At 51.6% G+C, this 21161-nt stretch overlaps 8 protein-coding genes across 8 annotated transcripts; 5 read left to right on the forward strand and 3 right to left on the reverse strand.

The window, feature by feature from the left end:
• Window positions 1–54: 54 nt before the first annotated feature.
• On the forward strand, window positions 55–372 carry BJX68DRAFT_260141 (putative pyruvate dehydrogenase E1 component alpha subunit; the record flags this gene model as incomplete). Its single annotated transcript, XM_071043831.1, has 1 exon — window positions 55–372. The coding sequence occupies one exon, from the start codon at window positions 55–57 to the stop codon at window positions 370–372; it is 318 nt and encodes a 105-aa protein (XP_070905391.1).
• Window positions 373–604: 232 nt separating this feature from the next.
• BJX68DRAFT_222178 (uncharacterized protein) lies at window positions 605–1922 on the forward strand. Its single transcript, XM_071037945.1, has 2 exons — window positions 605–1574; window positions 1771–1922. The coding sequence occupies exon 1, from the start codon at window positions 906–908 to the stop codon at window positions 1260–1262; it is 357 nt and encodes a 118-aa protein (XP_070905392.1). The 5' UTR covers window positions 605–905; the 3' UTR covers window positions 1263–1574; window positions 1771–1922.
• Window positions 1923–5649: 3727 nt separating this feature from the next.
• Window positions 5650–9742, forward strand: BJX68DRAFT_251404 (class I SAM-dependent methyltransferase; the record flags this gene model as incomplete). Its single annotated transcript, XM_071042381.1, has 9 exons — window positions 5650–5688; window positions 5821–5837; window positions 5941–6020; window positions 6072–6233; window positions 6299–6948; window positions 7108–7109; window positions 7526–7818; window positions 7875–9035; window positions 9066–9742. The coding sequence occupies 9 exons, from the start codon at window positions 5650–5652 to the stop codon at window positions 9740–9742; spliced, it is 3081 nt and encodes a 1026-aa protein (XP_070905393.1).
• Window positions 9743–9872: 130 nt separating this feature from the next.
• Window positions 9873–11103, reverse strand: pup1 (proteasome core particle subunit beta 2). The gene is made up of 3 exons (XM_071049681.1): window positions 10842–11103; window positions 10724–10771; window positions 9873–10647 (listed from the first exon to the last, which is right to left on the reverse strand). The coding sequence occupies exons 1-3, from the start codon at window positions 10965–10967 to the stop codon at window positions 10003–10005; spliced, it is 819 nt and encodes a 272-aa protein (XP_070905394.1). The 5' UTR covers window positions 10968–11103; the 3' UTR covers window positions 9873–10002.
• Window positions 11104–11229: 126 nt separating this feature from the next.
• On the forward strand, window positions 11230–16159 carry BJX68DRAFT_1652 (FG-nucleoporin NUP159). The gene is made up of 3 exons (XM_071036938.1): window positions 11230–11612; window positions 11666–12359; window positions 12409–16159. The coding sequence occupies exons 1-3, from the start codon at window positions 11529–11531 to the stop codon at window positions 15966–15968; spliced, it is 4338 nt and encodes a 1445-aa protein (XP_070905395.1). The 5' UTR covers window positions 11230–11528; the 3' UTR covers window positions 15969–16159.
• Window position 16160: 1 nt separating this feature from the next.
• BJX68DRAFT_1642 (uncharacterized protein) lies at window positions 16161–17328 on the reverse strand. Its single transcript, XM_071036926.1, has 2 exons — window positions 16875–17328; window positions 16161–16760 (listed from the first exon to the last, which is right to left on the reverse strand). The coding sequence occupies exons 1-2, from the start codon at window positions 17056–17058 to the stop codon at window positions 16252–16254; spliced, it is 693 nt and encodes a 230-aa protein (XP_070905396.1). The 5' UTR covers window positions 17059–17328; the 3' UTR covers window positions 16161–16251.
• Window positions 17280–19741, reverse strand: BJX68DRAFT_222210 (telomere maintenance protein PBP2). The gene is made up of 3 exons (XM_071037947.1): window positions 18540–19741; window positions 17605–18481; window positions 17280–17549 (listed from the first exon to the last, which is right to left on the reverse strand). The coding sequence occupies exons 1-3, from the start codon at window positions 19035–19037 to the stop codon at window positions 17527–17529; spliced, it is 1398 nt and encodes a 465-aa protein (XP_070905397.1). The 5' UTR covers window positions 19038–19741; the 3' UTR covers window positions 17280–17526.
• A 160-nt stretch (window positions 19742–19901) lies between these two features.
• BJX68DRAFT_260147 (uncharacterized protein) lies at window positions 19902–21036 on the forward strand (the record flags this gene model as incomplete). The annotated part of the gene is made up of 2 exons (XM_071043832.1): window positions 19902–20105; window positions 20173–21036. 2 exons carry the CDS (start codon window positions 19902–19904, stop codon window positions 21034–21036), a joined length of 1068 nt encoding a protein of 355 aa, XP_070905398.1.
• Between the last annotated feature and the right edge of the window lie 125 nt (window positions 21037–21161).

Below are 21161 nucleotides of genomic sequence, written 5' to 3' on the forward strand. Positions count from 1 at the left end.
GGTAAAGGGCCTCTTGTATACGAATACACCACTTATCGATTTGCCGGACATTCCATGTCAGATCCCGGAACAGCATATCGCTTGCGCGATGAGTTGAAGACAGAGCGTGCCAATGATCCCATGTCAAGTTTCCGCGACAAGCTGATCGATTGGGGTGTGTTTACGGAAGATCAAGCTAAGAGCGTTGACCGAAGTGTTCGGGGGATGACCAGTAAGGAAGTCGCCGAAGCTGAGAAGTCTCCCGAATCAGAGCTCAAAGCAGAGGTGCTGTTCCAAGACATATATGTCCGTGGTAGCGAGCTAAATCAGTGGCGCGGGAGGACGATAGACGAGACTGATTACTCTGGATACTCCATGAATATCCTCGTTTAGCGTTTCAGCACGCAATATATAAGCTCGGCCATTCCATAGGCACCGCGGCATCAACACCCACATTCAAACCTTGGCCTGAAACAGAGTTGCAACAACCTGTAGCAGAGAGATGATAACCTTGGGACATTCGCGGAATGCATCAGTCCGTCTACCCCGGGAGCAGTAGTCCTTGGTGGAAAGCTCAGCAACACCATCCTGAGAAAGTCAAATGGAGAATGAGGTAGGATAGTTACTAAATAAAAGACTTTCCATCCAAGGGCAAGTAAGCCTCGTCTTTGTCCATAATCAAACGCAGCGAAGTAAATCTCAACTCCGGTCAACGCGAAGCGAGGTGTCATATTGATGATGGATTTTGACAGATTCGTAAGCCCCGCAGTTTGCACTGTTGACTTCTTGGTCGTTCCTGTTGGTGCCCATCCTCCTCCCCTTGGGAACTTTCCAGATCTCGATGCTAATCAAATCTGCTAATAACCCGTCAGGTCGGCTCCCAGAGTCCGTCGTTCTCGAGAGAGATTGCTAAAATCCAGCAATTGATGCAGCGGTCCGGACTCAAGTTCCAGATACATGCTACGGGGACTACGGTTAATAGGCGATGCAGGTCACCGCATGCAGATAGCCAAGTCACTAATAGTGGACTGCAAGAGGGCCCGTGGGAGCAAGTTGCACGGATCATCGGATGTGCACATACTATGCTACACCAAGAAGGGATACCCAGAATCCAGACCGACGTGTGTATAATCACAAAGTGCAGTGCCGTGATCAGGTCCTCTGGCGGGCTCCTCGCTGACATTGCATCCCAGGATGGACAAGATAAAACCCTTGGAGGAAAACATCCGAACAGTGCAGAACATCCTATCGACCTGATGGGCTTTGAAGTGCTGTCTGAGTAGCGAATCAATGTGTGCTTATCGTGCTAAGCGAGTCTGTGGTTTCGGATACGGCGTTTACTTAAGAGGTTGAGGTTTATAATAGTTTGAAGATCGAGCCCTTGTTGAAAGTTCAAATCGATATATCTTCAATTCGCATGTCCTCTATACTTCCAGCACTGCGGGAATGGCACCAAGGGGGAGTTGAGACCAAGAAACTATTCAGGCTGAAGGGTCTGCGCTTAAAATCATGTCATGGATTCGCAGGGAAATAGAAGTATAGCACACCCAGTCGATGAGGCCACAACATGTGGTTTGGCCGGTTGAGGGGAGAACCTAAGGTTGACCCATCAGCTTCTGGATCTCTGTTCGACTCGTAAGACAGTGGGACACTCCCAAGTTCGGATACAACGGGGCTCAGGAACGACCGCTGTCGGGACCCATATCCTAACGGTCATCGATTGGGATGACAGGCGTGAAGCTCAGCCATTGGTGAGAAGTGAGAACTCGTGGAGGGGAAAAGAAGTTTCACCTTTCAGTCAGTGCAGAGAAGGACTAGGCCTGATAAGGATGTCCTTGTCACCTCACCCGGGCACCCCGCGCCCGGGCGAAGGCTGCCTGTGACCACCGGGCACCCAGCCGCTCTTTGTCCATGTTCCCGAGTTCAGCTCCCAAATTCTACGTCTAGGGTCTCAGTCAATTAGCTCATCTTCGTGCAGGCTGGATCAATATCATGATGTAGAAGCATTATTCCATACTAGGGGCTTTTGTCGCAAGAATATATTTCACTATTGGGTAACAGAAATTGGCCCCATCCAACAGGCTCACCCGCCTGCGCCGTGCAAAGTTCAGCCTGCCATCCTCGACAGTCAACAGGGATCGGGATTGTTACGTCCCGAGGATGAAAAGACTGACCAAGAGCAAGCTCGTCATGTTTCTGGCCTTCACTACTTTCCTCAGCTCTGGCAAACTTTTAGAATACCACCAAGACGCCAGCCTCAGTGCATGCTCCACGGAATTGAACCCACTCAATGACAATGGCCCAAGTCACCGCATCATCCTGCTAAAAGTTGCCTTTCGCCGCCCGAATTGTGCATCCAGGCATTCCCCGCTGTAGTACCAAAGCCCTACCGCGAGATTGGATGACTCTGAAACTCCGCGCAGCGCAGGTACTTTCGAGGCCATCGATTTTGCCGTTCAGCTCCATTGACTCTGGTTCTGGTGTTAAGAAAAGAACTCTCTGGCTTACCTTTCCTCGAAGGTGGCGATTTTTGTTATCTTTGAGCCGAAGCTCAAAATACGGAGTATTTTTTGCTTCTGCAGAAGACAGAATAAACGGCATATGCATATTGTTCTGCATTCCAGCCAGTACATTGCGGGCACGTAGCGATGATCTGCAGCTAATTCCACGTCGCCTTGAAGCGAGGCAATCTGTTGGGCAATGCTTTCCCGCCAATGCCTAGGATTGGGCAGTGGCTGGAGTACCTAGCGCGAAGTCATGCATGCGGATTAGTACCAGGCTAGGCAGGTAGCCTTGAGCTGCTCACAAGAAACCACGAGATATCCCAAAGCCATACACTAGAGGATGTATCGTTGGTTATGTGCTCAACGGATAAGGCGCTTCAGATGGACATGGAAATGCAGGCCTATCGGCGAGGCAGACTCTCTCTTCACTGACGCAGGGCAAACGCCAACAACGCATGGGTCGGGTTTTTCGCTTCCTCTGCCTGGGTATACCGCATGGTCGTCGATAGCGTCAACGTTGTTGCAGGCCAAGGGCAGCCACATCAAGCTATGAAGAGCTGAAACAGGGGCTTGACTCAATGCTTCCCTTTGTTAACTTGATCATGAGCAAAAGACAGGGCCAAATAATAGGAAAGCTGTGCTTCCCGTCCTGGCAGTGATACGATGTCACTTTGATTGAGCCGGGATATACCTGGACCGGGCAAGCCGGGTTGATAGAGGTGTACCTCGACGGTGCACACATGAAGAGCCAGGGTTGATGATCCTTAGCCGAATGCCAGGTAATTTATACTCTCGGTGTTCCTCGTTTCCGCAGATCAGGCTAAGAGGAAATGAATCATTTGACTGAATGCATGTCCGCCTCCGGTCTGTCTCAACAGGGAAAAGGAATACATAATAGTGAAATGATAGGAAAGCGGATCAGGGCAGTCGCTGGCAGCTAGTGGAACGGAGTTTCCGACGCCCTGTCAAGGATGGACTCGGTTCGAGTGGGTCGGATCCGGGGCTCTGGATACGGACCGCAGCTCCGTTCATAATTGGGCCACCTACTCCGTACTAGCCAAATCCTTTGACAAGAAAAAGCACTGGTTTACGAGACACGAAAGTACGTCTCTCGTGGCTTCCAGACATCCAGTGTGCGGAGTTCTGCATGTATGCCTAAGGCAGAGGACTACTCGCGATGCGATGGAGTCAGCGCCCACTAGAGTGCTAGACTACTGCCGGCCATGCCCGTCGCTGAGGAAAGTGAGTCGTCCTGTAGTCAATCTATTTAGGTTTGGCCGAATTTCATCAAAGTGACGGAGCATCGGGGATTCCGTCCACGGTTGGCTCCAGCCGGATGGATACAGTCACCCCTCAGAAAGCGATCCATGGTTGAGAAATTCCAGCAGCATGGCACACCCCGTCATTGGGTTCCAGCGCTCGTTGAAGATGGTCCCATATTTTGCGTCTTGTGCGACAATGGTCCTGCAGGCTTTGGCGCTAGAAGCTGCCAGAAACCCATTCAGGCAATAGCTTGTGTTTCAATCAAGGTTCCTTTTGTACGGTAATGGTGGTAAGGAAACTAACGGGTTGGGAGACCAGGACTTCTTCATGAATCTGCCCTTGTGAAAACCGGGCATCGCCCAAAAATGAGGATCATGTCTGAAGTTGTAATTAGCATTTTCCTCGTGAGCCACCCCCAAGTTGCCAACCCAGGAGTTTGGAACAGACGCCCGTGCTTATATAAAGGAGTGGTCAATCCACCAGGATTCAGCAGGGATTTGGAGGGGCAGGAAAAAGAAAAAGCAGAAGCATACTAGTCGATATACGATGCATACAACTCTGTCTCTCACGCTTAGCGTCTCTTTTTCTCTCGAGGCAGGCCTCTGAAAGCTTTGCCAATAAAAATCTTGAAGAAGAGTACTAGTAGGGGTTCAGACAAGAAATGTCTGGACAAGGATGGGAGCCACCAGTACAGTTACTAGTACCCTTATGTACGGAGTACTTTGTTCCCTTCTTCAGCGTCACCGAGTGGCGGGGATGCTAATGCTAGAAAAATCCTTAGCTTGCGGAGTGCCTCAGTCGACCCCATTTTCGCCGACTGGAGCCTGCAGAAGAGAAGAACTCGCCGACGCCATTGATTTGGAATCATCTCACAATGCCCTGGGGGACAATGGCGTTCCCGTCTGTCGGGTTTGGTAGATACTACTGTAGTGGAGGCCTCTTTGGCTCGCCGATGTATGAATATTCAGCTTCCAACTTTTTCGAAGACACTGAGACAGGGTACGTATTTAAATCTGCGGTGCGATCGACCGCGCGAACCGCCCGTCTGGGTCATTAAATTTTCGGGACAACTTGACACATCTGGGCGGTTCTGCTTCCCACCTGCAAGCATTGACCTCGCTGCTGGGTCCGTCGGCTTGGGATACAGGATCCTATTGATTAGCCCTCCGCATGGAGCCATGAAACCCTCCCCCTAATTATGCGAGGCATGTCCAGCCACTCCAGCGCAAAAACGGCAAAAGACTTGAGCCACTCGTTGCAGTTTCTCCCACTTTTCCGTCGCTTCATTTTAACACTTTTCTGTCTCTTCGTCTTACTGCTTTTCATTGAAGAAAGCGAGCTTTTCTGCAGCCAGTTGTTATTGGTGGCTTTGTGAATTGTTTGAGATCCCATATTTTTAGGTTAACAAAGGGGATCACAGAAGGTTCCGGCTTAAGGCAAAACTTAATCCAGGCTGTCGGGTTCAGCGACAGAAAAAGGAAAGGCTGCCTGTGCCTGTGCCATTTCCACTTACGTCCCCCTTAGCACCCAAGTCTCCATTTACCCACTTCCCCTCTCTATGGCGAGTAGCGCCGCCATAGATTTCATAAAATGCAGCTACGGAGTACCTGGACGAGGTCCTCTCTAAATATATTATTATTGCCTACTTCTGCAGGCGTCAAAACTCATACCCTACTGCCCGCCCAACTTTGAGCTACACAATTTTGCTAGTATATCGTCGTATACGAGCTACGAGCCCATCTCCTCTCAACCTCACTCTGACGACGAAGCTACTGTGCAATCCCAGCCTTTTTACCCGCCTAAAAAATTCCAATTCGTCCTACAATCTTCCGAAGTTTGATTACGACGGTTTCCAAGGTCATCTCAAACCACCCCACATCGCAGGCGCTGGCGCGGAAGCCAAATGCCTAGATCCACCAGAACGACGGGTGGAAGACACTCTGTAGGTTTCCTTTTGATCCTTATGTGACTAGTATATGGCCGCTCAGTCCCTATCTCCGGGGATTGTGTTTTGATATTTACTTTCCTTCCCGTGTATGTGCTGTGAAATGATCACTGATGCCAGATGTCTCAGGAACAAACTCGTGAATAGTAAGTCCTGTTCTCTGTTCAAGCGCCTTCCAAGGTTCCAACTTGTCGGCCTCCGAGGGGGGTGTTGATTGTCTTGATTATCCCTACTAAAATCGGGGTCTAGCGACACACAGTCCTTGACTGAAAGTGTAACCCAGTATCCTGTCGAGAATGGCCGAACATATCACAAATACCATGAGGGTGGTTTGTTATATTCTCTCTCCGAGGAAGAATATCTGCTGACTTCCTCTCTAGCATATGTATATCCAAATGACGAGCGGGAGATGAACCGGCTGGACATGCAGCATCACATGTGCAAAATGCTAACGGGAGGCCGTCTGTTTCTCGCGCCTTTAAAAAATCCACGCAACATTGTGGATATTGGCACTGGCTCTGGGATATGGCCGATAGAACTTGGTCAGTTATTACCATCCGTATACATCTTCCAATTTCCGCTCAACTTACACTTGCCCTCGGTATAGCATCAATTTTTCCACATGCACAGATTACAGGCACCGATCTTTCCCCTTGCCAGCCGGATGAAGTACCGGAGAACGTTCATTTTATCGTCGATGACTGCACAGAGGAAGACTGGCTCTGGAACCACAATTCTCTCGATTATATTCATTCAGGACACATGTCCGGTGCCCTTCCATCCTACAAAGACCTCCTGAGAAAGATGTTCGACCACCTCAAACCAGGCGGCTGGGCCGAGTGCCAGGAGTTCGATACCATGGTCAAATGTGACGACGGAACGATGCCACCGCTAACTGACGAGCTCGGGGCATACCCATTCCAGGACTGGTGCGATTTGCAAATACGCGCAGGTCAATCAACAGACCCCCCAAGGCAGTTCCGCGTAGCCCACCGTATCGCGCGTGGAATGAAAGACGTCGGCTTTGTCGACGTCCAGGAATATATATTCAAAGCTCCCGTGAACCCATGGTCCTCTGATCCCCATTTACATACCATTGGCAAGTGGAACGAGTCAAATATCCTAGAGGCCCTCTCTGGGTGGTCTTATAAACCTCTCACAACACTGTCGTGGTCAAAACCAGAAATAGAGGTCTTCCTCGTTCAAGTGCGACAAAGTGTCCAAGATCGCCGTGTTCATGCTTACTTCGATTTCCATGTCATAACTGGGAGGAAGCCATACCCTGGGGAACGAGCGAGTTGACACCGCATGTTCTTTCATATTGAAATCCGCCATTCTTCCCATTCTCGTCCCTTCTAGAGTCTGGCGGCACCATTATTAGATATTGGTTTTGCAGGAGCATATATGCATGAGAAGGCGTATGTTTGTTGCTTTGATTTTTGGTGCCCATCTGAGGCTTCGAGTTGGTTTGGTGTGTTTACATACAAGGGCAGCCGCAGGTTGGCCAGAGTGCCAGCCATGTTTGTACTGAGTCCTTGGACACAAAAGAGTGATATGAACAAAACCCATTAGTCAATGGTTAGTAAAAAGATGGGATAGTCGGAGGCTGCAGCGGCACTGATTTTATTAAAGATTGACTGATGGATACCTATTAATTTCGGGCGAGGCTGTTGGTTTTTGCCTCAGGCATCAAGTCTCAAGCTCTAGCTTACTAATAAAAAAAGAGCGACTCCGAACTAGCTGATCCAAGTTCCGCGGTCAACTTTGACGACCTCCATCAAGCTCAGAGCGCTCAATTGCTCGGACAGTCTCGATACCTCATGTCTTTCGGAAGATGTGTCTATCGGCATGTTATGCGCCCGTCTTCAACAACTACCGCCACCACCGATCATGTCTGGGTCAGTGACGAGCTGCTCGCTTCGACGTTCCGGCGATTCACTAGCGGCCAACGACGCTACGAGAGTCGCGTTCCAGGGCCATTGGAGGCCAGACGACGGCTCGCCAAACGCAGGAATACAGCATTGGCTAGTGTAGCCGGTCCCGGGATCTTGGAGGATGTCGCTTGTTTGTTTGGGCGTAATGGACGGGAGCATATGAAATGGACAAATGGGCAAGGGGGACCTCCAGGTAACGAGGCTTCCCGTTGTAACTCTCGGATGCAGGCTCTGACCTATTTTCCCTAGTCTATCAATCCTCGCCACTGGATGCTCCGGCGCGCCTGGAAGACGTCTCTTATGAGGACACCGGCGCATTCGAGTTTGGGAACCCGTCCCTCCGTTCGCCTGGTGTCTGGGGGGCGAATGAAGAGGTCTCAAACAGGCCCTTCGAAGAACAGCTGCAGGAATGCCGGACAGTGAGCGAATTGAGGCATATAATTCGCGCGTTGGATATCGACTTTCGGCGGGAGCCCGAGTACAGCCGCCTGGTATTCGACCACTTGATGACCCAATTCACCTCGCGCCAGACGACCGTACATGAGTTGCTATTGTTTTTGGATGACCGAAACCTGAACGTCACCGGGGCAGATAATTACCTCAGGGTTATAGAGCACTTTGTCTCCCGTGGAGCTCCATGGAATATCGATGATCCCTTGTTTAATGCTGTCCTTCAAGGGCTTGAGCTCGGACTCGTTTCAACAACAGAAATAAAGGGGATAGTAGAGAGACTTTCGGGCGCGAATAATTTGACAGATTTTCATATCGAGGTTTATCGCCTCATGTGGGACGCTATTGGCAGATGTGGAATATACGGGCACAAGGATCTGGGCGTGGCTATTATTGACAGATGGCTCGATGCTATCCTGAAAAGCGGCACGCACAGCGGCTACCAACTGGCGAGTGACATCTTATCGGATGCTGATCATGCTGTCTCGAACGAAATCTCGTGGTTGCAGAAGTTCATCTCGAGGTGGCTTGAAGACAGCCCTATGTTAACAGGACAGTTGCCCAATGATGGAGATCATGTTGCCAGGTTTTTGGAACCATTCCCTGCGGACTTGGTTTCCCAATCATTGATTTCGGTTACCAAGGGCCTGGTCGCTGCCGGGGAGCCACACCTGCTCAAAAGATGGGTTGACTGGCTACGGAAGGTCCCAAATAGGTCTGATATTGTCTCATCCCCCGTCTGGGCTGATGATCATCAAATGCTTGTACTTCACAGCGGTGCATCCCATCGAGAACCTATGTCACTGCGCCACCAGATAATACAACGTCTTTGGGTGCTACACGTGATCTTCCCTTGCAGGCGCGGGGAGCGGCTCCATGAGACCCTCCACAAGCTCTATCGGCTTTATGACATGGCGAGGCGCCACGGCGACGAGGACTTGTGGGCCAATCTGACCAAGGGTATCCATGACCTGAAACTTCCTTGGAAAGACTTAGCGGATGTACTCTACTACACGAGACGACTTCGTGACCCACGAGTCTGTAACATAAGCAGAACCAGAAAAGCTCTCCAACTCTACCGATCCGAACCACTATCTTTCTTCGACTTCCTCGCAGATGGTCCAGCCTCCCAAGCCGCCTTTCACCACTTTTTCCTCAATATGGAAAAGATGATCCGTCGAATCGACATAACAAGCCCCGCTTTCCTCGAAAACGCCCTCTCCATCGCTCGTAGCGGCGACATGAAGAAAATCAGTATCATAGTCCGCATCCTCTGCGCTCACACCCCTCTCAAGATCGCCATATCGCAGGCCTGGCGCGCGCCAGACTCAGGTAAACTCGCTCGGAAACACAGATCCACATACCAGCCGAACCCGCACACCTCACTAGAGATGATCAATGCGCTAGCGACTGCCTTCGCGGGCTCCGAGCGAATACCCCCGCGTAAAGCGTTCGAGTTGGTCTACTGGCTTTATCGGTTCTGCTATCAGCATAATGCGCCGATAAGGCCGAAGTTGGTGCGTGCGCTGTACCATGCTGGTGTAGTGAGATTCCGGGAAAAGGGTTTGCGGGTGTCGGCTCCGCGGTATGATTTCATTTGGAATGCTGTTGAGGCGGCGGAGTCGCCGGAGGTTGTGAGGGCGATGCTGGAGCGGAAGGGGTTCTGAGTGGTTGCGAATCATGTACCATAAACTTCCACCCTAGGCAGTGTAGATATGATACCCTGTACAGTTTAATTAGAACCCCTAGGCATACACTACTGCGAACAAGCCAGTCGAAGACAAGAATACTAGTATACGCTTAAAACTGGTTCGTTTCTCAGGGTTATCGAAATTGTTGCTCCGGTTTGAACATGCTCAGATTGTCCTTCTCAAATTATAGTCCGTCCACTAAAAAGGAAAGTTCCTGTTACAATGTCCTCTCTTATCTATGGGTCGACTTCCATCAGATTAGGGTCGCCAGAAATCTCCTCCACTGTGACATATTTCCTCAGATCCTCCTTGCTAAACACCCTCTCATTTAGATACGCCGTGGTGCCCTTCGCGAAGCGGTAGTCACGCTCCTTCTGGCCACGATCGTTGGGCGTCATGTAGTTGCGCAGGAGTTGCGTGGGCTTGTCCTTTTCGATAACACAGACATCGACGTTGCTACCAGATCCGAGATCGTTGAAGATACCGGCCTTGATGGCTTCAGATGCCAGGGCAATTGCCTCTTCCTTGTTCAAGTTCGGCTTCCAGGTCGACTCAAAGACAGACATGGCGGCTAGCGATCCAGATCCCATGGTCACGTAGGGAAGCTTATCTGTTGATCCGTGGGCGTGCACGGTGTAAAGGCCGGTACCAGTTGGGTCAACGCCCGCAACGACCAGGTAGGCGCCAATGTGTCCCTGGTAGCGGAAGAGATGTTGCTTGAGCATGGTCATGCAGGTAATTACTCGCGGAGGTCGACCCGTTGAGAGGGAGTGTAGTTCAATGTTGGAGCTGATGAGGGCGGTGGTGAATTCGGTGTCGGCAGCTGTACCAGCTCCGGCACACCAGATCTTGGGGGCTATGTAGTGTAATTTCTCGCAGTTCTAGCATGAGACCGAGTAGTGTGTTAGCTGGAACCTATCTTCTGTAGACAATTTTGGACAAAGGGTTCCGTCGTACCTTGTCCGCTACAATGGGACCACTGGTAGCTCTGGTATCCGCGGCAATCTGAACCGTCAAGTCAGCATCGACCCTTCTTCATCCACCACAAATGCGTCTATCATCGGAGAGTACGGACCACAACGCCATTGTCGTATATGCAGCCAACAATCGTTGTACCTGTGCTTGTAGCTTTAGGGCCCGGTGCTCCCCTGGCCTGGAGCGCGGCATTGCGGTTGTAGTTGGAGAAGTCGAAGCCGGTCATGACGGCGGCACGATGTGATCAGGGTAAGAACCAATGTAATAGACTTAAGCAGAGGTCTTTCAAGCAGGATCAGAGGAAATGAAGGAGGAGGCGGGAGAATAGCTGGAGAGAGCTGGCGGAGACACGAGGATGAACCTGGGGAGCAGCTCTGGGCTTTGGAGTGACGAAGCTTCCCGCCGCCTAGTTTCGTTGCCTCAGGCCCGTAACAGTCCCGTGCCCAAAGCTCTTTCTGTTTTTGTTCACCAAGAATTTAATAACAGACATGCGATACTGTCGCTTGCTTGCTCCTACGACGTGAATCGAGCCCCTATCACCGGTGGGATCTTGTGCCCTACTCTTTTTCTGCGCGTCTTTTACTCGATTCCCCATTCCCCCCGTTCTTGAAGGGAGGTGGTCAAGATTTCCAGCTTTGCGCAGCTCTTCAACCGGAGTCCTCAGCAACTCCAACGTCGCTCCTTTCCTTCTCCGCCGCCGAGTTCTCCGTCTCCTCATGCTTCAAAGGCCAGGATATCCTTAGGCGACCGTCCTCGTTCCATATCGGCCGATCTAAACAAACTCAGGATGGCGTTCAGCATGGGGAATTCAAACCCTGCGGGGAATATTCCAACCGAATTGGGGCCTGAGCTTCCGGATCTCTTCGCGGAGGTAGGTAACGTAGGTGGCACATGTGTATGGGCGCTTGCTGATTTGAGGAATAGGAGGTTGGTTTCAAAGGCGTTTCCGGCGATAGCAACGTCCAATTACTCCCTACACCCTGGCCCGCCGACGCGCTTCCTGCTCCCACGTCGACCTTGCTCGCCGTCGCGGCTACGAAAGGTATAGTTGTTGGCGCGAGTCCGAGTACTCTTTCTGTCGCATCTACCCAATCCGTCAGGGAAGCGATTGCCGCGGACACCGGGAAGGACAAGGTGAAGACAAAACCGTTCCAGCCACAAGCTACTATTCCCCTCCCGGGACGGCCGACACATATAGCATTCGCCTCTAGCGACACAGCATTAGTGCTTGCTACGGAGAATGGATCTCAACTATCAGTCTTCGAGACGGGAACTCTACTACAACCGAACGCGCAGCCGGCCATATCCATCCCCACGGACGGTGCCACTTTCCGATTCATTGCGCCAAATCCTGCGCAAGCAGAGGACTCCCATGCTTCGCTGGTCGCTCTTGTTACCACGGCGGGCGAACTTCTGATTGCCGACCTCAAGGCGGGGAACCTTCTATCGGGACCGAATGGGAACATTCTGAAGTCCGGAGTTAGTTCAGTATGCTGGAGTAACAAGGGAAAACAGCTTGTGGCTGGTCTAGCGGATGGCACCGGATATCAGATGAGCCCAGACGGTACACAGAAGGACCTTATTCCCCGGCCACCTGATCTTACTGACCCCTGTCACGGTGCGTTTGATCCTACACAATCTCGGTTTCCACAACTAACCTAGCTTAGTATCTTCCATCGCATGGCTAGAGAATGATGTATTCTTTATGGTGTACACTCCAAACGTCGAGGAGGACGACATGGGTTTAACACCCTCATCCTCATACTACATCATCACAAGACGAAAGCAGGCACCATTCCTAGTCCAGAAGCTGCCCGAGTTGGCGAGTCCTTTCGGTTACAAGCGTGCGCCAGCTTACCAGTTCATCTCACGGCTTCGTGACTATAAACCACATCTGAAGGACGTCTTGATCGTGTCGTCAACGGCATCTGCCGATGTTGGGTTGATTACTAGGTCGGATCACCCGCTCTCAAGTGAGGATAGTGCTAAAGCCACGGTTGGGCAATTTGTTACCACCGAAGTCAATGACGATGCGAAAAAGGCGTCGGTCCCTCTCAAAGACTCCCTCGACGAGACTTCAGTGATAGGTCTGGCAGTCGATCTCTCTAGCTCGGAACCCGTGATTGCCCCCATTCAAGGGGCGGACATTGATGAAAGTTCCACCCCCCTGCCAAATATCCTTCTGCTGAACCATGAAGGTATCTTATGTTCCTGGTGGTTTATCTACAATGATTCAATCCGTCAGAAGTTACCATATCATGGTCTGGCCTCGGTAGGGCCACAGCAACAACAACCCGTATCTCAATCGCAAAGGGCACAACCGCAAACCGTGGCGCAACCAGCTTTTGGGCAGTCGGCTTTCGGTAGCTCAGCTAGCCCTAGTGCACCCGCGTTTGGTACTCCAGCATTCGGCAAACCATCTGCGCCGGCATTTGGAAGTCCATCGGCATTGGGGAAACCTTCCCAACCCAGTTTCGGGCAGCCTTCGTTCGGTGCCCCAGCGTTTGGGGCACCTGCTTTTGGGGCGCCTGCTTTTGGGGCGCCTGCTTTTGGGGCGCCGGCCAGTCTAGGCTCGGCTGCACCACAGTTCGGTAAATCTGGCTTTGGACAGCCTTCGACGCCTGGGAAAGGATTTGGCTCATTTGTTGGAACTGCTGCAACCTCAGGCGGGGGCTTCGGATCGTTCGCAGGTGGAGGTGGCTTTGGTAGTCTTGCTGCCACGAAACCCACTGAGGGCTCTCCGTTCAGCCAAGTAACCAGCGAAAGTCCATTTGCTAAAGCTTCTGGGTCGTCGGCATTTGGCGGTCAAACCGACAATACGGCATTTGCACCTCAGAAGACAGAGGACTCCAAGGGTGCTTTTGGTGCAGGTTCCGGTGGCTTCGTACTCGGGTCGACTTTCAAGGGCGATGGGACCGCCGTCAATGATGCTCCCAAACCAGAAAAGTCTTCTGGCTTGTTCTCATTCGGCTCATCGTTCGATGAGATGGTTTCTGCTCCAAGCAAACTCAGCCCGCCCATGGAGGCCATGGATGACATGGAGGACGCCATTCCCCAGCAGAATGTTACCGAGGAAAAGGCACCAGCGCCATCCATATTTGGCACACCCTCGAAGGCTGCCTCTGCAACGTCTTTATTTAAAGCCTTCGGATCTCAAACGCAAACTTCGCAGCCGTTCGGCTCAGCCCCAACGGCCAAATCACCCTTCTCAATTTTCGGAAGTACCGCAACGGAAAACAAGTTACCAAGCCCTTCATCAACCCCTTCGGAAAAGACTGCTATAGCTAGCCCACCTCCAACCCTGGCCAAGTCACCTGAACCTGAAATTACTCCTGTTACATCAGTTCCGGAAGCTCCTCTCCCGCCCGACCCCACAAGCAGAGCTGTGTATGGACCTGGTGATACTTCTGCCTCTTCCAACGTTTCAAAAAGCTCGGTTGACGATGCGCCCCTACCTCCTGACTTCACAGCTCTACGGAAATCCCCAGAACCTGAGAGTGAGCCGCCATTACCTCCTGACTTCACCGTGAAGCCTAGGGAAGAGGAGTCTCAGCAGCAAGCCGAAGAAGCACCATTGCCGCCTGATTTTACGAAACCAAGTGTGTCGTTTGCAAAAGAGCCTCCGCCAATCCCCGATGGTTCGGACGCGGATGAATCGGAGAAAGGCTCGCAGGGAGCGGACGAGTCTGAGTTTGAAGACAGTGGAGAAGACATCACACACGATCTAAGCCAGCCTGAAACTAATGCACGGAGCGTGGAGTCATCACCGGAGAGCTCTTTTGATGGCAAGCAAGCGGACGAGAGTCCTGCCGGATCCCTGTTCGGGAAACAACATCCGCGGAAACTGTTTGGGGAGATAAACAAACCAGTATTCCCTCAGCCTAGCCATGTTCAGGGCTCCCCGCGATCCCCCAGTCCGGTACGGCCAGGTCGTGGCCGTAAAGGTCTGCCTGGTCTGGAGAACCTTAGGTCCGTTAGTGCTCCTCATAAGCCAGGGGATGCTCTTGCTGCCCGCAAAGCATCCCTCTCGGAGTTGATTAAAAGGGAAAGTCGACTGAAACCGGAACCCAAAGAGCCCCAACCACAGCCTACGGTTCAAGCTCAGGAGGAACCTTTGTCAGACGACGAGGATGAACGGCTCCGTGCGGACCTCAGTGGACCTCTGGAGCCTGTGCCAACACTTGATCCTTTCTTACCTCATCAGGATTATACGGGTCAAACAGCCAAGCCAGGGATCCCGGGCCAGATTGAGAGGCTCTACCGCGACATCAATTCAATGGTAGATACTCTAGGGATAAACGCGCGATCTCTGTCCGCTTTCCTCCTGTACCAACAGGAAACAACCGACTCCGACTGGGTTAATATACTCAAAGGAGACCACCCTGCCGACATCCTAGATGAGAAATCTCTCCTTCGGCAAATCGAGGATTTGGATAATGCCGTCGCTGTTCTTGTGAGCTCACTAGAGGAGCAGCAAGTTCAAAAGGTTGAGGAAAAGCTTGAAAGCTGTCGAGAGATCCTCGGCAAAGATATTTTGGCCCTTCGCAGCCAGTGTGCTAGTATCCGGAAGACCCTCGATGCGCACACTGATACTGCTGCAATCTTATCAGCGCCTCTTTCTGCTGAGCAAGCGAGCCTTCAGCAAGATCTACGCGCCTCGTCTGCTGATATCCAAGCGAAATTGGCAGATCTTGAGTCTGCAGTGTCTCTTCTGCGTGCCAAGATTGCTGATGCGCCCCGCGCCGATGGATCCCGGCAATCGACGAGACGTCCAACTGTCGAGGCTGTGACATCAACGATTGCAACCATGATGAACATGGTTGAGAGCAAGAGCGGTGATATTGACGTCTTGGAAGTCAAGTTGAAAAAGTTAGGCATCGACACCTCAGCGGCCCCGAGTAGCCGGGAGGGCTCTCCGTTTGCTACACCGAGAAAGGGACTTGGAAAGCTTCCTACTACTCCTGGATCCCGTGGGCCTCTGGATGGCGCCGTAACTTCCTACCACACGCCCGAATCTGCAGCTCGAGGCATGAACTTCCGATCGAGCATCAACGGATCAGCAAAGGGTAGCAGATTTCGGGAAATGGAGACTCTTGGTGATCTTGGCAATAAGCGCGAGAGCGCGCAGTGGAAGGCCAAGATGCAGCGCAAGCAGCACATCATGAGCAATTTGAAAAAAGCGATTGACCAGAAGAAATCCAAGGTTCGAAGTGTAGATGACCTTTAGGGCACCATGGGGAACCTTTTTTGTTCGTATTTCTGTTGTTTAGTCTTGCGATATGGATGATAAAACCGACGACTCACGGCATGGAGCAATTGGGGATGACATGCGTTATTTGTACATAGATTTTACTCTCTTTTTGCCTTGATATTGGCGTGAGTTGGTTCATCATTAATCGGCTAATAAGATTCAAGCTATATTGTCTTGATTTCCATTACCTATCGCTAGTTGAAACCGCGAGGAGTTATGCCCCGTCAATCTCAGATCTGGGGCTTTCTCTCTATGCAGTTTATACCTTCTGGAATTTGACATGCACCATACCTAGTTGCCCCAGTGGCGCGACCATTCTCTCTCTGATCGGCTTAATCTTCTCAGTAAAGACATCCGCCTTCCTCGCCTCCTGGTGCTGGTCATAACTCTCCCACCCGATAACCAAAAGCTGCACAAACGCCTGGCCCGATTCAGCTTTTTCATGCTTAAACTCCCCGGGCCTCTCAACCTGCCCCAGCAGAAACGACTTTGTGCGCAGCTTCTCCTCGGCCTCTTCCACGAAAGCCTTCCGAAACGCGACGAGGTCTGCACTGAGACTTGAGCGGTCCTGTGGCGATAGCGAGGTCGGGAACGGCAACGGTGTGATCTCGGTGATCGGGTTTGAGACGAGCGTTTGTGTTGCTGGGCTGTCGGATTCGTCGGTTGGCTGAAGGGTTGTGAAGAGGGTTGTTATTTGGGTGTTCTCTTGGAGGAATGGGGTAAGGGGAGAGTTTGTTTGTTGGATGCCGCTGTGGGCGTCGGACCAGTCTATTGTATGATGTTAGTGTCTTATATTCCATGCTTGCTAATAATGTCCGGGGTTGGTGAGGCATGTTTTAGGAACAAGGGTATGGAGTGTGAGAGAGGAGGGCAGAAGCTCACCAATCGCCCAAACAATAACATTCTCGTCTTCCCTTGTACGGCCCCATGCTGAGCCGATATGACCGCTTTGTTGTGTCGTCGATTTGAAGACTTGTAGGAGCGCGAGTCCTTCGTCGTTTGAGGAGTCTTCGGGCTTAACGGATGGCTTGGGATGGAAGTAGATGAGCTCGGTGACGTGCGGCATCGTGAGGATTTATCGGTGACTTCTTATTTAGAATCAAGTGCCAAGTATCTGATGGCTATCGGGCGTCTTTCTCCTGTTTGTGTGAGCCGCGACAGAAGATGGAGGCTAGTGAGGTCTTCAAAGAGGAATTGAGCGTGGGGTTGTGGTTGATGTCATCGGCGGAAGTCGCGATGGTGATGTCAAGTTTACTGGAGATGAGTCTCCGGAGATAAGAACAAGAAAGCGAGAGTAATTATAAATATGGAAGAGTACAGAGAATCAATTCAAAGCAAGACGTGACAACAGCTGAAGCTTCAAAAGAGCGCTTTTCAAATTGTACAGCAGAAAAGTAGGCATGCTCCGAAACGAAACGAAACCACCAAGATCGCCACCATGAGAGAACGACCTTTTATGTCGAGAATACAGATCGTCCAAGTTTCTCCTGAAAAATGAACTCAAAAGAGGAAAACATTTGCATCCCGCCGCCGCTTAGATGCGGTGCTTTTCGCTTTCTGTAGAACAGCCAGTTAGCTCGTGAAAAGTAAGTAGCTAAGTAGGGGAACTAACCGAGTCTGGAGTAGAGCATGTATAGGGCCATCTGGTTGCACTCTTGGGTTCCAGTAATCGTCACCAAGCGTTCGTTGCTGTTCTCTTGTGGCTCGTTGATCTTGATCACACTGCCACTGAGGTGTCGGATCTCGTTGATCTTGGCACCACCCTTTCCGATAATGGCGCCAACCATGTCGTTAGGGATATAGATCTGTTGGGTTAGTGGCTGGCCAGGAATGGCACCGCCAACAGGAGCGGCCGGAGTTGGGCCACCGCGCGGCTGAGCCGCCTGCGGCGCGCCGTATGGAGCAGGCTGGTGGGGACCGGCACCAGAGTACGGGGTGTTGGGAGCACCATAGTGCATGTTTTGCTGGACAACAGGAGCAGGGGCGTGTTGTCCATGAAGGTAAGGTACTCCATATGCACCTGCACCGGCGCGGTTTGGGTGAGGGTGGTGACGCTTGAAGGTATCTGGATGACCGTACTGACCACCAGCGGGTTGTGGGACATAGGGCACAACTTGCATACCACCTGGAACGGCCCCTGCAGGTCCGCCGCTGCGGGTGGCGTATGCAGAGGCTGCTGGTCCTCCAAAGCGCTCTGTGAGCTGCTCAACAAGGGTCACAGCAACATAGTATGTGGCAATGTGAACAGCATCGGCAACACCAAGGATGACGAGGGACCGCTCAGTGGAGAGGGGAAGACAAGCATCGGACGCATTGAGGCGAGCTCCAGAGGCCTCTTGAATTTCACGAATACGGCCACCACCCTTGCCAATGATTGAGCCAATTAGAATATGAGGAATCAGCAAGCGCAAGGGATAGGTCTTGGATTGTGCAGTGGAAGCAGCATCAAGGGGTTCGTTATTCAGGGTACGAATGATCAGACCAAAGGCCTATCATAAGTGTATGTTAGTGATTATATCAGAAACAAAGATCGTGAATGGAACAAACCTTTGCAACGGCATCCTGTGGGCCGCTAACAGTCAGGATACGCTCGACTGCGCCGCGCGAGTAATCACTAACAGTGCACTTGGCACCCGACAAACGGCGGATCTGGGATACATTCTCTCCGCCCTTACCAATGACGGTGGCAGCCTCTTGGCTAGAAATTACAGCACGAATATGAATCCAGCTGGACTCGTCCTGGGGCCGCTGGTCGGACTGATTTCCGCCTGCCTCGCCGTGAGAGGCAGTAGACTGAATCGGCTGTGTCTCACCATGCGCTCCCTTGGAGTTGGGAGCATCTGGAACAACAGTGTCTCCCTGGCCATCCGCGCTCGTGGCAACACCGGGCTCCTTCACGTCTCCATGGCTGTCGGATTCTTCTCCTTTTACTACTTTGTCCAGAGCTGGGCGCTTGGCCTCTGGCTGGTCATTCGGACCGGAAGGTGAAGAAGGGTCCTCAAGAGGACGCTTGGTCGACTGCAAGGCGGATGGAGAGGCGGACATTATGTCAACTGTGCGGTTTTGCTTCGCTTACGCAGGAAGCCCAAGTGAAAAGATATCTGTCTTCTTAATTTGATCGACTATGTACACCAGGAATTCCCAGGGAGCGTGCTGGTGTGGCGGTCGATTGGGGAGGGAATCTGGTGCTTGGATAAACTGGGAAGACTGGTGGAATCGTGCACAGTGAAGGGAGTGAGGCGGGAGGAGTATAAATCGACGAAGGTGAGAGTGCTGTGTTATGACGGGCCTTGAGAATCTGGAGAGCGGAAGGCTTCGCGAGAGCAAAGCGGTCCTAAGGTAGGTAGGGAGAAACAAGAGAAATGACTTGGATCGGATCGGGTACGGTGCTTGTGCTGGACGGTGATAAGAGGTGATTGCAAGGGTCGGGCGTGCTTGAGAGCTGACGGGTGCAAACCGCGGGAGAGGTATAGAAGATGAAGAAAAAGAGAATAGACTTGGAGAATCGAAATAGCTTCCAGAAGTTCGTTCTACCCCGTTGCTTTCCTAGATTACGCGACGCTGTCGTTTGTGCAGGTGTACAACACGGACGTCGCTCCGGTACCCTACTCGGCCGGAAGTACTCGAAAGAAAGCGAGAAAGACGCAAGAGCAGTTCGAGCCGAATGAGCTCGTCACCTCGATGAGACAGGAGGTAAAAAGAAGAAGGACGAAAGGGAGATGCGAAAGGGTGCCAGAAGTCTCGTGTCGTGGTGAGGAAAGTGAGGTTGAGTGAAGGGATCTGCTGGCATGACGCTAGTCCTCTCCGGGGGAGAAATGTCACGTGTGTTCTTAGGCCCAGATATCGCGTCGTGAAACGCGCCGCGAACTTTGGAAATATCTATACACCACGCTCACTTTAATCGAAGTGATGTCCTCGCTCGCACAAATGGAAGTGTCTCATGAGCGGGTCGAAAAGATTCAAGGCTTTGCTAGGAACCGTCAGAAGGCCGAGGGCTTTTATGACCAGCAGCAAATAAGCTCGTCCGATATCCAAGCCTATGAAAGGAAATTGGACGACACGCTAAGGGAGCTCCAGGATCGAGTAAAACGCCAGGAGGAAGATATACGCAGCGTATGTTGCTGTAAGCCAGTCAAAATGGCAAATCCAACGTATCAGCTTCAACTAACAAGCGATACAGCTTCGGGCGGCCAATGCCAACGATATATATGAAATAAGCACCGAACCGTCGATTCGCATCGCTCAAATACAGAGGGCCAAGAAAGCCTACGACTCTCTTTTGAATTCGGATGCAGATTTACCAGAACCTGAATCTCCTCTGCCATCCCTAGTTGCGCTTGAGGAGACGCTGCGCATTATTCAGGAGAGCAAGATATCCGTTTCAGTGATAGCAGAGAAAATCGCAACGGCGCGCCAACGTTTGAAGACAGAAGAGACGAACTTGCGCAGTGCGCAGTCAATAAGAGATGGGCTCCGTAAACGAATAGAGAGCATTAAAAAGGACAGATCAGCCAACAGAGAGAAGCCACCTTTCGAAGTTGCACGCGAAATTCTACAAGAACAGCAACAGAGAAAACATGACCTCGACAAAGACACGGATCGCATACGGGAAGCTTTACACAATTTTTGTGACGAAAACCTCGCGTCAATGATCGCAGCAGAGAACTTAGGCGGCCCGGCTGTGGGAGACATAGCAGATGTTTCTGACGCTACTTTAGCAGCTGGATATACACGTCTTGGTAAACCGAAGAAGCCCAAGGCCATTGAGGAGGATGATCAGAACACTAACCAGCATCGGATTGATGATATGCTCCGTCGCCAAACCGGACAAGAGCGCAATCAGCCACCCAACAGGCGAGAGGCAGCGGCGACTGAAATACACGAGCTCCTTGATGCTTTGTTGGACGCGGGTTCATCTTATACGGACCTCCCCGAAGAATCGGCCGCGTCGAGATTCCTTGTAAGAGCAAAAGTTGCTCAGTTCCACCCGCGCGATGCAAGACGACTGAGGTTGATTGACTTTGGCCGTTCACTACATGATTGAACCAAGCTGGTGCTGTTGTCTGTCTCTCCAACGCAGACCAGACGACCTACAGGAACAGCGTCTAGATTCCGATGAGATTCCTGTAGAAAACCACGCTGCTTCACTTATGGTATGGCAGCTTGTTT

The sequence above is a fragment of the Aspergillus pseudodeflectus genome (assembly GCF_044049435.1).
Source record: "Aspergillus pseudodeflectus strain CBS 756.74 chromosome Unknown BJX68scaffold_1, whole genome shotgun sequence".
NCBI lineage: Eukaryota > Fungi > Ascomycota > Eurotiomycetes > Eurotiales > Aspergillaceae > Aspergillus > Aspergillus pseudodeflectus.